A 13728-nucleotide genomic window follows, 5' to 3' on the forward strand; every position below is an offset into this window, starting at 1 on the left:
CTGACGTTCATGCGCCGCTTATATCACAGACAAATAGCTACATAGAGTCGCACTTTATTCACCCGAGAGAGAGAGGGGGAGACACAGAGAGAGAGAGAGAGAGAGGGGGGGGGGGGCAGACTGAGAGAACACAGAGAGAGAGACACAGAACAGAGAGAGAGAGAGAGAGAGAGAGAGAGAGAGACACACATCAAGTCACCCAGTCTGACCACCCAATCAATCAAGTCACCCAGTCTGACCACCCGATCCATCAAGTCACCCAGTCTGACCACCCGATCCATCAAGTCACCCAGTCTGACAACACGATCCATCAAGTCACCCAGTCTCACCACCCGATCCATCAAGTCACCCAGTCTCACCACCCGATCCATCAAGTCACCCAGTCTCACCACCCGATCCATCAAGTCACCCAGTATTGAGAGAGAAGGGGGCGGGGGAGACACCCACAGAGAAAGAGAAGGGGGGGAAAGCCCTTTCACAAGTTCTCTACAAGTAATTATAACGCTATGACGATTGCAACACCGATAGAAATGCCACCATATTATGCCAAAGCACTCTGTACGTGGTTTTGTATATTCATAGCTGCAGTCACTCGAACCTAACATCACCTCACAGGGATTGCGAAGGCACGGCTGGACCACTGGTTATAAAGACGCCGCAATTGGTTCAGCAGAATTCCGTCCACTCTATTTGCCAGGGTCCGCTGTGATGGGTTCGGATCCCAGACACGTCCTGATTATGATCCTAATGATGTGAATACTCCCCTCACATTAAGCTGAAACGCTGTGATATAAATGAAATACTCCTCGTTATTGTAAAAAAGATTCGTTCCATTATCACCTCTCACACACATAGTCCTGATGACGAATACACATGCCTCAGTGGGATATTACACTTAAAGGGTGCAATCGAGTGACACCCAAAGGCTAGAAGACTTAAAGTACCACGTGAGCTAAATACATCATAATGGAAATCCCTTTCTGCACACGAGACCAGTGCCACGCCTACCAATCAGTACTAATACATATGATATGTAAAAAAAAAACAGTTGCGCTAAAAAATATCCACGTTCATGATTAAGCAGCGCGTGGAATAATCGCTTGATAGCAACCTTTACTATACCAAAATTCTGCACGTATAAGCTGCACGGGACACCATGCATAGCACAGTTTACCACACACTCTGAATAAGCGTTTAGGCCTGTTCCATATATTAAGATATATTGCGACCCTAATTCAGTTTCGTATGTGGGAGACATGGGTCAATAAAAAATATTTGTGTACAGCTATCTACACCTGTGGGTCATTACATTGTAAACTAGATCATCTGCATTAAATTCGAAATTCATAGGTTACACAGTTAAGATATATTCAAAAACAATTACCATATATATCATATAATGTCGTAGAAGAGTTCACAAGGAAAATGGAGTAAACGGTAAATAGAGGTCAACAGCTGATTACCCAAGTCGTATGAACCCTAAGTGGGCCAGTTAGTTCTCGTTTCTGATTTGTAAACCGTTTGAGGATCTAAGCCATTTTATATGTACTTTTGTCTAGGTGTGTCTGCAAGAAATCATTTCTACATACAGTCACGTGTATATAATCCCTTTGAGACTAGTGAAGTTAGACCTTGTGTATGCCTAATTAACATAATTAGATCTGTATTGAAGATGAGGTTCGTTTTTATGAAACAAGGTATAAGTTGTGGGAAATTCGCGCATGCGCACGAAGCTCCTCCTCCATTGTCGCTGAAGTAATCGTCGAAAGCATAGAAGGAACGACGAATAGTGGAAACAGCCTTCAAATACCTAGTTGTGTGTTGTAGTCTTCGATCAGTACGCAATGGCGAAATTATTCAAGCTTCTAGCACCACTTGCCGTGGTTATAAGTGCTGTTTATGGTGAGTACATTCTTCAAAACCCATTTATAACAGCGATATGATTTCAAGCCAAGGTCAGATTCCGTGGCTTGAAATCAGCTGATCCAACCGAATCACATATTACGCACCATGTTTATGCATTGTGTGTTTAAAACCAGAAATAGCCAGTTTGATATACATCCCCCCACCGTGTCAATCACTCTTCAGTAACGTGAAAGACATCAGGGTGCATATATATTGTACACACGGCGCACATATATTAGACTAGGTCCATGGGATATGCCGTGTGCAGTGTAACACTCCTTGTCGGTGTACGTAAAGCGAAGAAGTTAGATATTCTGCACACCAGCAAGAGCCACTTATCTTCACAATATTTCCTTGAAAGTCACACTAAACCTGAACCCTCTTCTAAATCCTTGCTAAGCCTGGGTTGATCTTAAGTGAGCCTTGGGCCATTCCTCTTTGTCTTTTGAAGTGTCAAAGTCCATTTCTTTCATCATTTTACTTGGGGGAAATATAGAGGATATTTCATGTGTCAAGCCAAATATCATGTTCATTTCATCGAGAAACGGTGGAAAGGAGATATTTTCAAAAGTGGAAAGTGTACACATTAACGTTTCTTTATGATAGTTTCCGGAATGTTTTTAAAGTGAAATTACCCCAACCTCCATTCAAAATTTGTTAGAAATGAATCCTCTTGTTTGGAGGATGTCCTTTGACCCCCAAAAAATATTTTTGAAAGCTACAAGATCTCTGTTGGAAGCAAAGGAATACACGCTGGTCAAATAGTAAAAATGGCACTTTGCGAAAAAGTCTCAATTGACAAGTTAAATGATAAATTTACAGTTTATAAAACATTTTCAAGAGAATGACAAACAGCAAGAAGCGATATTGACGTAAATGAAATGTTCACATCTGGGTGACTTGAAGGGACAGAGATGAATGTAGATGTCTGTGAACATGGTGAATGTATTGTCTGTCAGATATGGTAATAATAACTGAGAACATAAAACTATATAAAACTTAAAAGGGCAAGTGCAAATATTGCAGCCCGAGTGTGAAATAATATCTAATTGTCCTACAGGACAAGTTGGGTTAAAGAAATTTTTCAAGCCCTGCCTTGATCATGTTGGTGACATTGGCTTTTCCCTCACGATTTATTTGGAAATCAACAGACAGGACTGAATAAAGGTTATGGAAATTAGATACTCAACAATATACCCCACGACCTTCCCCAGGTTTATCATGCCTACCTTCTGATGTTTGTTTCCTGCTTATGTCACTTGTTAATTGTGTTTCAGTGCACTGCGAGTTAACCATAGAACCCAACTATGCTACACTGTACGTGGTGGCTCCAAATGGCCTCAACTTGACCTGCACCGGGGAAGATACTACCGAGGGGATGGTAGATGTAGTGTGGTATAAAGGGAATCAGAAGGCCGCTGACGCAGGATTCCATGTGGTCACCAAGATGAGTTACGTCCCAGGGGACAGAAGCCACCAGACAGAGTTGGTGTCTATTCAGAAAACCTCAACCAGCTCTGCGGATTCCGAAGAGTATAGATGTAAACTGACAGGAGCGCAAGACAGAACCATAACAGTGACGGTTTTAAATGGTAAGAATATTATCTTTGCTTTGCTTTGTTTTTTAGCTATTGAGTATTTTCTCACAGGTAATCGTTTCCATTGGGTATTTCAACTTTTATTTGGGTAATCAAAATGTTTTAACTTACTTGGCTCCGGTCAATATTATGTATTTTGTAAGCATAGACTTTTAGTTCAGACATGTTAAAATGCTGTTGCAGGTGACTTCTTATTTTCCATGTGACTGAAACTTAAATTTAATTTTTAGTCTGTCAGCAGTGTAGTTTCTAGCTGTATGAGATTTACAGATTGAACATTTTAAATAGCAGATTTAGATATTAATAACATAGTCCCAAGTTTGGTCGGATGAAGGGTTGTTCTGACGTGACCCATAATGGGATATTCTCAGATCTTTGTTGTGAGAACTAAGAACCGATTTTAATGACATTGTTGTATGTCTTTTGGAGTTCCAACATAATGAGAGAGAAAATGTTTACAACTGACTTACTATTTCCCAGATGGATTAACATGTTGTTTGTTCAGTTGGATTGATTCGAGATTGCATACTAACAGAAAAGCTATCAGCTTTAGACACATGTGGTATTGATTCTTAACCACTGTTTAGTTGTCTGCCGGATTTTGTGTGTTTATACCGTATTTGACGTAATAAGCGCCCCGCTCTAATAAGCGCCCACAGCGATATTTGCTAATATATTAGCTAGTGAACAATCACAATTAGCACTCTCCGATTGATCAATGTACACAAGACTTATTTATTCGTTTATAATACACACTCATGTTATATGCACGCTTAATGATGGGAGATTAAATTCTGGAAAAATATATCTGTCATGTATAATACGCACAGGCTTTTCATTTGTATCATTTCAGGCTGTAAACATAAAACACGAAATTTACGTTCTTTCATCTTTTTCATCAAAATAATATTCTAGTAAGAGCCCTCTATTTCTTATTTTGAGAGTGCCCTGGGCGCTTATTACGTTGAATACGGTAATCAGGATTATGTGTTATACGTTTTGGTTTCAGTAACAACCACAAACAGTGAGTATGTGAAGAACATGCATAGTGCCACCTTGGCCTGCAACATGGCCACCAACATTGCTCCAGAGAAATACACCATGCACTGGCAAAAGGGGGACAAAAAGCTGGTGAAAGACGACAAGTATGACATATTTGAAGCCAACAACAGCCTTGTCGTCATTGACCCAAGTAGGTTCTGCTCCAGGCTGTTTTAGAATAGTCAAGTTGTAGGCATGATAACATGTGTTATTTTTACTTGTGTTTCTAGGATCCAAAGTCTTACGTAAATGTCGGTGACAATGAACTGATTTATGGTTAATTACAGATAGTCATTAAGTGGTTGAATCAGTATTTTATACAACAGACAAACAGTATTGATGATTCCGGGGGTCTTTTAACATGTGAAGATTGTACCGCCATCATCATGCTGACATCAATTACAAATCTTAAAATATAGTTAAATCTTAATCCAGATTTGTTCATTTTATTTCCAGTTCGCAATGATTGTGGCGAGTATTTCTGTGTGTTCACATTCAAGGAAAACGCACAAGTTGCCAAGGTCCCTGTTAATTTCTATGGTAAGTTGTTATAGCTTTGATCAGGGTGAGCGTGATTCTTGAACACTACTAAGCGCATGCTGGTTTCATGTATAGACTTCATACATGTGTTGGTCGTGTGTGTGTGTGCGTGCGTGCGTGTGCGTGTGTGTGTGTGTGTGTGTGTGTGTGTGTGTGTGTGTGTGTGTGTGTGTGTGTGTGTGTGTGTGTGTGCGTGCGTGTGCGTGCGTGTGTGTGTGTGATTGGTGGGCGCACGTCTCCATCTTACAAGACCATATCAGCATGATCAGTGTATTTACTGATCTAATGTTATGTGGGGTAGCCTCTTGGTTAAAGCGTTCACTTGTCATGCTTTTTACACCAAAGGCCCAGGTTCGATTTCCCACATGGGCGTAATGTCTTAATTGTGGTCATTTCTGGTGTCCCCTGCCATTTGTTGCTGGAATATCGCTAAAATTTGACATAAAGACTCACTCACTGATCATGCTGATGTCATTTCAGACTGAAAGATGACATGTCTTGTTTTCGTTACATAATTTCAAAAAACATTATCTATCATACATGGTACATCATTCACTTTGATCCAGCAACCCTGCCTTCATGATAGTCATGATTGCTGTTACAACTGTCTACGTGGAGATACAAAGAGACAGTGTCTACATATTATTGTTAGTGTTACCATGGTTACAACTGTCTACGTGGAGATACAAAGAGACAGTGTCTACATATTATTGTTAGTGTTACCATGGTTACAACTGTCTACGTGGAGATACAAAGAGACAGTGTCTACATATTATTGTTAGTGTTACAAATGTCTACATGGAGATACAAAGTGACAGTGTCTACATTTTTACTGTTAGTGTTACAACTGTTCACATGGAGATACAAAGTGACAGTGTCTACATATTACTGTTAGTGTTACAACTGTCTATGTGGAGATACAAAGAGACAGTGTCTACATACAGTGATCCCTCGCTATTGTGCCCTTCGATAAAGCGCTACCTCGATTACTACGAGCGGTAACGCATGGCTCCCAAAATTTATGTACACTTTTTATACTGAGAGTTTTACACAGACATGATTGTATTGTTGTTTGTTGTTCATTTGCACATAACGCTTCTCATTGCATAATCAACTGTTTACCGCTGAATGGAGTTCTAATAATCTGTTTGAAAACATCCTCGGCAAGTCCCGGAAATACGATTGTTCTGCTAGTTAACTTTTCACACTATACATCCTTTGATCTTAGAAGTGCATGCATGCAATAAAAGAGAACCAAGTGGGCTAACCAATTTGAGGCGACACAGTCAACTCACATGTAGTTGCTGTCACGACACGACGGTCATTCCTTTTGATTCAGATCAAGTAACCGTATCAAACCAATTAATCTGGCTTGAATGTGTATTTATATTTGTATGAATGCGCACATGTAATAAATTCTAGTGCTGGTCAAAACTCTCGATTTCCGTATTTTAAGCAACATGACCAATCAATGCCACTGAAACACGCTGTTTTTGTGTAATGAATTGTGATTGGCTCTTCACTCATAGTGTCTGTTACTACCATTATCGATCGATATTTTCATGTAAGTAGAGTACTTTCACATTGAATGTGACAGTTAAGGCTTGTAAATAATAACAAACCGCGAAAACATAATGGATATATTTTTTACACTGTGAACCGTAAACAACTTGTATCATTGCAATGTGCGAGACAAGGCGAAGATCGTGAGATTGGCCGAACGTGCTCCCCGGCCTCAGCCTCGGTTAAACGGCTCATCGTCTATTTGGACCCCATTGGTAGCGAGGGACCACTGTATTGCTGTTAGTGTTACAACTGTTCACATGGAGATACAAAGAGACAGTGTCTACATATTACTGTTAGTGTTACAACTGTCTACATGGCGATACAAAGAGACAGTGTCTACATATTACTGTTAGTGTTACAACTGTTCACATGGAGATACAAAGAGACAGTGTCTACATATTACTGTTAGTGTTACAACTGTTCACATGGCGATACAAAGAGACAGTGTCTACATATTACTGTTAGTGTTACAACTGTTCACATGGAGATACAAAGAGACAGTGTCTACATATTACTGTTAGTGTTACAACTGTTCACATGGCGATACAAAGAAACAGTGTCTACATATTACTGTTAGTGTTACAACTGTTCACATGGCGATACAAAGAGACAGTGTCTACATATTACTGTTAGTGTTACAACTGTTCACATGGAGATACAAAGAGACAGTGTCTACATATTACTGTTAGTGTTACAACTGTTCACATGGAGATACAAAGAGACAGTGTCTACATATTACTGTTAGTGTTACAACTGTCTACATGGCGATACAAAGAGACAGTGTCTACATATTACTGTTAGTGTTACAATTGTTCACATGGAGATACAAAGAGACAGTGTCTACATATTACTGTTAGTGTTACAACTGTTCACATGGAGATACAAAGAGACAGTGTCTACATATTACTGTTAGTGTTACAACTGTTCACATGGAGATACAAAGAGACAGTGTCTACATATTACTGTTAGTGTTACAACTGTTCACATGGCGATACAAAGAGACAGTGTCTTCATATTATTATCTATCTGTATCCAGTTTTGATAGATTCTACTGTATTTCCAGCTGACAAACAACCAGGTCTTTGTTGTAACATGCCATGTAATTGCAGCTGCACCCTATGTGCGCAAGTTTGACAAGTCCAAGAACCTGATTGAGGGGGATCCCCTGACTCTCCGCTGTGACGTTGTCGGCTTCCCAGCAACTGCCATCACCTGGTTCAAGGATGATGTCCGTATTGAGGATCACAAGAAAATCGTAGTGACGGTTGACGACCACAGCAACAACGAAGACGGCATGCTGCAAATTGCTAAAGTGGACTTTGATGACAAGGGAAAGTACATGTGTCTTGCCTACAGTTCCTACTTCAACCAATCGGCCAATGGCACCATTGTTGTCCGAGTCAAGGGTATGTACACTCTGATATCATAATGCAGTTTCATGCAGTAATTCTCAGTGTAACGCTGGTCCATGATAGGTAATGTGGAGAATTGAACTGGTAATGAAGCTAGATTATCTGCATGTACTGTTCATTAAATCATGATCCTTGATCCAGGTTTTGACATGTCTGCTGTGACGGCCATATTAAAATATTCACTTGGTCCCCTTCCTAAGATCTGTAAAATATGTAGCGTCTTTAGTAAGGATCTGTGTTGTCTTTTGCAGACAAGTTGGCTGCACTGTGGCCCTTCCTTGGCATTGTTGCTGAAGTGATTGTCCTGTGCATCATCATCTTCATTTACGAAAAGAAGCGCAGCAAATCTGAGGATGAGGTCAATGATGCTGATGCAGCAAACTCGTAAGTATTTTTATATTTACAACTTTCCTCCATAGGCAATGGGAATAATCATGGGCTGTTACGTTAGATCCTTGTCATAATCATATGCTGATCAAATTCCTTGTCAAAATTATATGCTGATGAAAGTACTCGTCATAATCGTATGCTGAACAAAGTCCTTGTCATAGTCGTATGCTGATCGAAGTCCTCGTCATAATCGTGTGCTGATCAAAGTCATTTTCATAATCATATACTGATCGAAGTCCTTGTCATAATCATATACTGATCGAAGTCCTTGTCATAATCATATGCTTATCATGCTGATCAAAGTTGTTGTGATCTTAAATTTAAGCAATGGCCTTACCTTGCTTCCCCAAAGTCTTTACTTTTCAAGTGTGATGACACAACCTTGATGAAATATAAACCCAAGCCTCTTTCCTCAATGTCAGTATGTAGATCAGTCATCTTTAGAAGCATGATAATAGACATACATGTAAGGTGATTCTCAATCAAAAAGAGTCTCTAATCCCGAATTATATCACATGAAAACTTGTTACATCCAAACAAAATCCTTGAGTTTCCCTTTTTAAGTCAGTTTTGTTTTCTTGATACTGGAGTTAGGAGTTGATGTTTGACTTGATGCCACTATGTTGCAATGCTAACATAATTGGAGTTACAAATTGTTAGACTTGATGCCACTGTTTCTATGCTGAGGGTATTGGAATAAGGAATAATGTTTGACTTGATGCCACTGTTTCTATGCTGACGGTATTGGAATAAGGAATAATGTTTGACTTGATGCCACTGTTTCTATGCTGAAGGTATTGGAATTAGGAATAATGTTTGACTTGATGCCACTGTTTCTATGCTGACGGTATTGGAATAAGGAATAATGTTTGACTTGATGCCACTGTTTCTAGCTGACGGTAATGGAATAAGGAATAATGTTTGACTTGATGCCAGTGTTTCTATGTTGATGGTATTGGAATTAGGAATAATGTTTGACTTGATGCCACTGTTTCTATGCTGAAGGTATTGGAATAAGGAATAATGTTTGACTTGATGCCACTGTTTCTATGTTGACGGTATTGGAATTAGGAATAATGTTTGACTTGATGCCACTGTTTCTAGCTGACGGTATTGGAATAAGGAATAATGTTTGACTTGATGCCAGTGTTTCTATGCTGACGGTATTGGAATTAGGAATAATGTTTGACTTGATGCCACTGTTTCTATGCTGACGGTATTGGAATTAGGAATAATGTTAGACTTGATGCCACTGTTTCTATGCTAACGGTATTGGAATTAGGAATAATGTTTGACTTGATGCCACTGTTTCTATGCTAAGAGTATCAATGTTAGGAATTGTTGTTTGACTTGATGCCACTGTTTCTATGCTAACGGTATCAGTGTTAGGAATTGTTTTTTGACTTGATGCCACTGTTTCTATGCTAACGGTATCAGTGTTAGGAATTGTTGTTTGACTTGATGCCACTGTTTTTATGCTAACGGTATCAGTGTTAGGAATTGTTGTTTGACTTGATGCCACTGTTTTTATGCTAACGGTATCAGTGTTAGGAATTGTTGTTTGACTTGATGCCACTATGTTTCAGTGCTAATGCTGCAGACCACAAGGGCAAGGATGAAGTGAGGCAGAGAAATGTTCGAGCTTAAATGGCACAGTACATCAAGAGGTTCTCAGGCGTCATAGTGTTACAGAAATAAATTGTGGAACAAGTAAATATAGATGTTCTGGAATACAAAATTCAAACTTTGTAAGAACATATTTCAAGAAATGTTTTATACAAGTTCAGGGAGATCCATGGTTCACCTTCTTGATAAAATGGAAAATGCGACATCAGAGATAGAACAATCTCAATAACAGATACCATTCTTAAAGTTGGCCTAGATTCACCTCCTTACATCAGTCTAGGCATTCCGCAACATTGGAGGGAAGTTGGAGATCTCTACAGATTGTGATCATTTTAAAATATCAGATTGCTAGAAAACAGAGGGAGAATTTACAATTGTGTCGCAATGGTTACTATTATTTTCATAATTGTTACAAATTTCTGGGTCTTATGATAGACTGATAATGTTGCTTTGTGTTCATAAATTCTCTCTCTGTTTATATGTTATACCTTTTATCGTGTTTATTGAAATTGTAAATAGGTACGTTATTACAGATTTTAGTGAAGTAATTTCTACTGCTATTGACTAAGGTCTAAAATGTGTCAGTTGGAAGACATGACTGGATTGTTTTAGCATGGTTCAGGTTAATTCAAATTTTAACTATTTATTTTGCCACCGTTTCACATGTTCCAAAATTCAATTTTTGTGAAAATATATATTTGACTTGCATCATAACACTTCTGATATATGTTCATATATATTGCAGGTGTTAATATCTGGTCAACAATTGTTCCAACATTTGAAGGGTGTGTATTTCAGCCAGTGACCTCATTGTTCAGTGTAACTTTCACTGTATCAATGCTACCCTTCATATGAGCTATTGCTGTTGATTCGTCATACTGCTCTCTGTACAACCTTGCTTTCAAATTTGGAGTTTTTATTTATACATATTTTCTCTTCAAACGTCTTCATATAGATATCTTGGAGTGATTAGTATTTTATTATGTCAAGAACATAAGGGTCATGTAAATGTTATAAATTTGTAATTTCTTGACTCTACATGTATTTGTAAATATGCAATGTGTTTAAAGTATGTAACTCCACATATTAGGCTGAAAGTTTAAACTAAAGGAACTGTTAGTGATCTCCTGTTTTTTAACTATACCCCAGTTGAAGCACAGGCTCTTTGTCATTGCTTAAATATGTCTAGATCAATCAAGTCACAAGTATAGGATGGTGCATTTCTGACACTCGTAATATTCATTGATTTCAAAATATTTAAGACACGACAGAAGGGCCTGTGAAGCTGTGTAGGATTCCAAACTAGAGCAGTAAGGTCCGTCGTGGAGCCAGCTCCTACGAATATCCCTAAATACACGTTCACTGGAGCCAGTAGTGGTGAAGCCAGGAAACACCTTCTAAAGCTGGAACTGTTTTTAGCCCACCAGGTACCTACAGCTCATGGGCTAATAGTAGTTCTATAGCTTGTTATTGTCAACCATGAGAGCTGGTGGTGGCGTGCAATGCCAACCAACCATACCTCTCAGTGGATCATGATATTGCTGACAGGATCGCCTGCTCCACTGTATATTTATACAGAATGTCTGAAGGAGTGAGAAAGACATTGAATGGTACCTTTGTTTTAAAAAAACCTAGACCAGGTCCACAAGCCTGCATCAGCAAGATATTGGTTTGTTGTTCAACTCTTTTATCAGCATAATCAATTCTGGACCGGTTAATCCAATCACTTGTGATTAGTCACTCAGTGATTTGGACAAACTCTGTCTGTTGGACATACCAGAATTGTTCAAATATTTGATCACGTATAAAACCAAGGTATCATTTGAAATGATGTGAGAATGGTTGTTGTTGTTGTTGATCATATTTTTCACAGTTCTGTAGTGGAGCTTTCCATACTGCATTTGTTTTATGAACCTGTATATATTGTACCATGATATCCAGAAGTGTGTAGCATGTAGATCGTTTGATCGTTTTCAAGGAAATAGAAGTTGATTGTTTTTCTGATAATTGGAGAAGTTGGATGTGGGCACTTATGAATCATGTTTGAATCTGAAACGAAATTTACAAACATTCTCTAATATATATAGAGAAATTATCCTTTATGAATATTGTATGGGCAGTGAGTTAATTAATGGATGCATCTTGCTTTAGCTTATTAATACCGTATGTAGGATGGTTTAGGAGAATACTGCTAGACCAGTTTCAGAGATCCAGCTAGGTGTAACCAGCGGTAGAAACTAACAGTTTTAGTCCACTCGTCCTTATACCCTGGTAATTATAACATATAGCAAAACCCTTAAAATGGAAAATTTCTACTAGCCCTCATGATACCTTAACCATTGGGCAGTTTGGTAGGACTATAGGGCTAGTGCCAATTTCTAACACTGTGTAACACACACTGAAGTATTGCTGTCCGGTATACTGCCAAGAAGGGATGACAAGGATGGTACCGGTAGGTTGATGCAGGGGCTGTTATGTCATCTGGTTATGTGATGATCATCCGCAGAGAAAGGTCATGTTGTCAGGGCATGTCAAATTGTCATGAGACTATTCATCGCTATGGAGACTCATGTCATGACATAGTTACAACTTATGACACAAGGCCTCCATATTGTTTGAACTTTGAGTGATGGAGGTGTGGGGTCTAGGCACTCCATTTCCCAGACATAAAGCGTTGGACTTAGATTTTCTCCAACTGGTTTTCTTGCAGTATTCACAAAGATGCTTCATCGTAATATATCATCATGCAGGATTTTTATATTCTTACATAGTGTGAAAGTGAGTCAAGTGATATATGTGAATTTGAACTTTACTAATTGTGTGTATTGTCAGTGCAGGTCATTAGGCTCTTGCTCCATGTTTGAATTGTTTGAAGAAAATATATATGTACAAGGCATCAGTGATGCTGACAAATAAATTCTGGTATCTATACACCTGTCGTGTAGAAGTATTTGTCTTGAACTTCCATTGAAGCGTCACCTTGTTATGAACGTTTGTAATATGAAAGTGTTGATGGTTATAGTCACTGCACATATTCAGCTGAGCTGTACAAACCTGCTGTTATTCTTGCGACATTCCAGCAAGAATCTTTTTCAGTTGGGATTTCACAAAGATATAGTGGAACTAAAAAATGATGATACCAATTCTCCATCACTTGCCCAGATTTGAAACATGAAGTGTCAATATCCTTCATTGTTGACAGAGGCTTCATAGCACTGAAATGTTTACATGGGGAAAGTTCTTTCTTAATTTAATTCCCACATGGGCAATATTATTTATATTTTCTTTATCATTTCTATCTTCAGGTCATAATTATTAGTAATCAGTGTTCTGATGTTTTTATATCTGATATTAAGTTACCTAATTAGTGCATAGATGAGTAAATAGTCTAGTGGAGGTAGAATGTTAATGAGAAACTAGTTACATTTATTATTTGCATATTTGGACTTAAATTATGTAGACATTCATAGATGTATATTATTTGGATCCTGTGTCATTATTAAATATTTGCTTCAATGTTTATCAGGCTTACAGGGTGAGATTCTTCTTAGTTTCGAAATGACCTTGTGACTGTACTATGAAAAGCAAGTGGTTTACGTTTGTATTCATGTTACATGCAAGTATTTGTTAGAAATGTAGATAGAAATCCC

General features: G+C 38.5%; 1 protein-coding gene across 1 annotated transcript; it reads left to right on the forward strand.

Annotated features, from left to right (window-relative positions):
• Positions 1–1734: 1734 nt before the first annotated feature.
• Positions 1735–12937, forward strand: LOC139473824 (basigin-like). Its single transcript, XM_071256953.1, has 7 exons — positions 1735–1902; positions 3183–3497; positions 4513–4695; positions 5001–5084; positions 7760–8056; positions 8314–8446; positions 10039–12937. The coding sequence occupies exons 1-7, from the start codon at positions 1845–1847 to the stop codon at positions 10097–10099; spliced, it is 1131 nt and encodes a 376-aa protein (XP_071113054.1). The 5' UTR covers positions 1735–1844; the 3' UTR covers positions 10100–12937.
• Positions 12938–13728: the final 791 nt, after the last annotated feature.

This window comes from Haliotis cracherodii, unplaced genomic scaffold (genome assembly GCF_022045235.1).
Source record: "Haliotis cracherodii isolate W230 unplaced genomic scaffold, xgHalCrac1.p SCAF_1, whole genome shotgun sequence".
In the NCBI taxonomy this organism is placed as follows: domain Eukaryota; kingdom Metazoa; phylum Mollusca; class Gastropoda; order Lepetellida; family Haliotidae; genus Haliotis; species Haliotis cracherodii.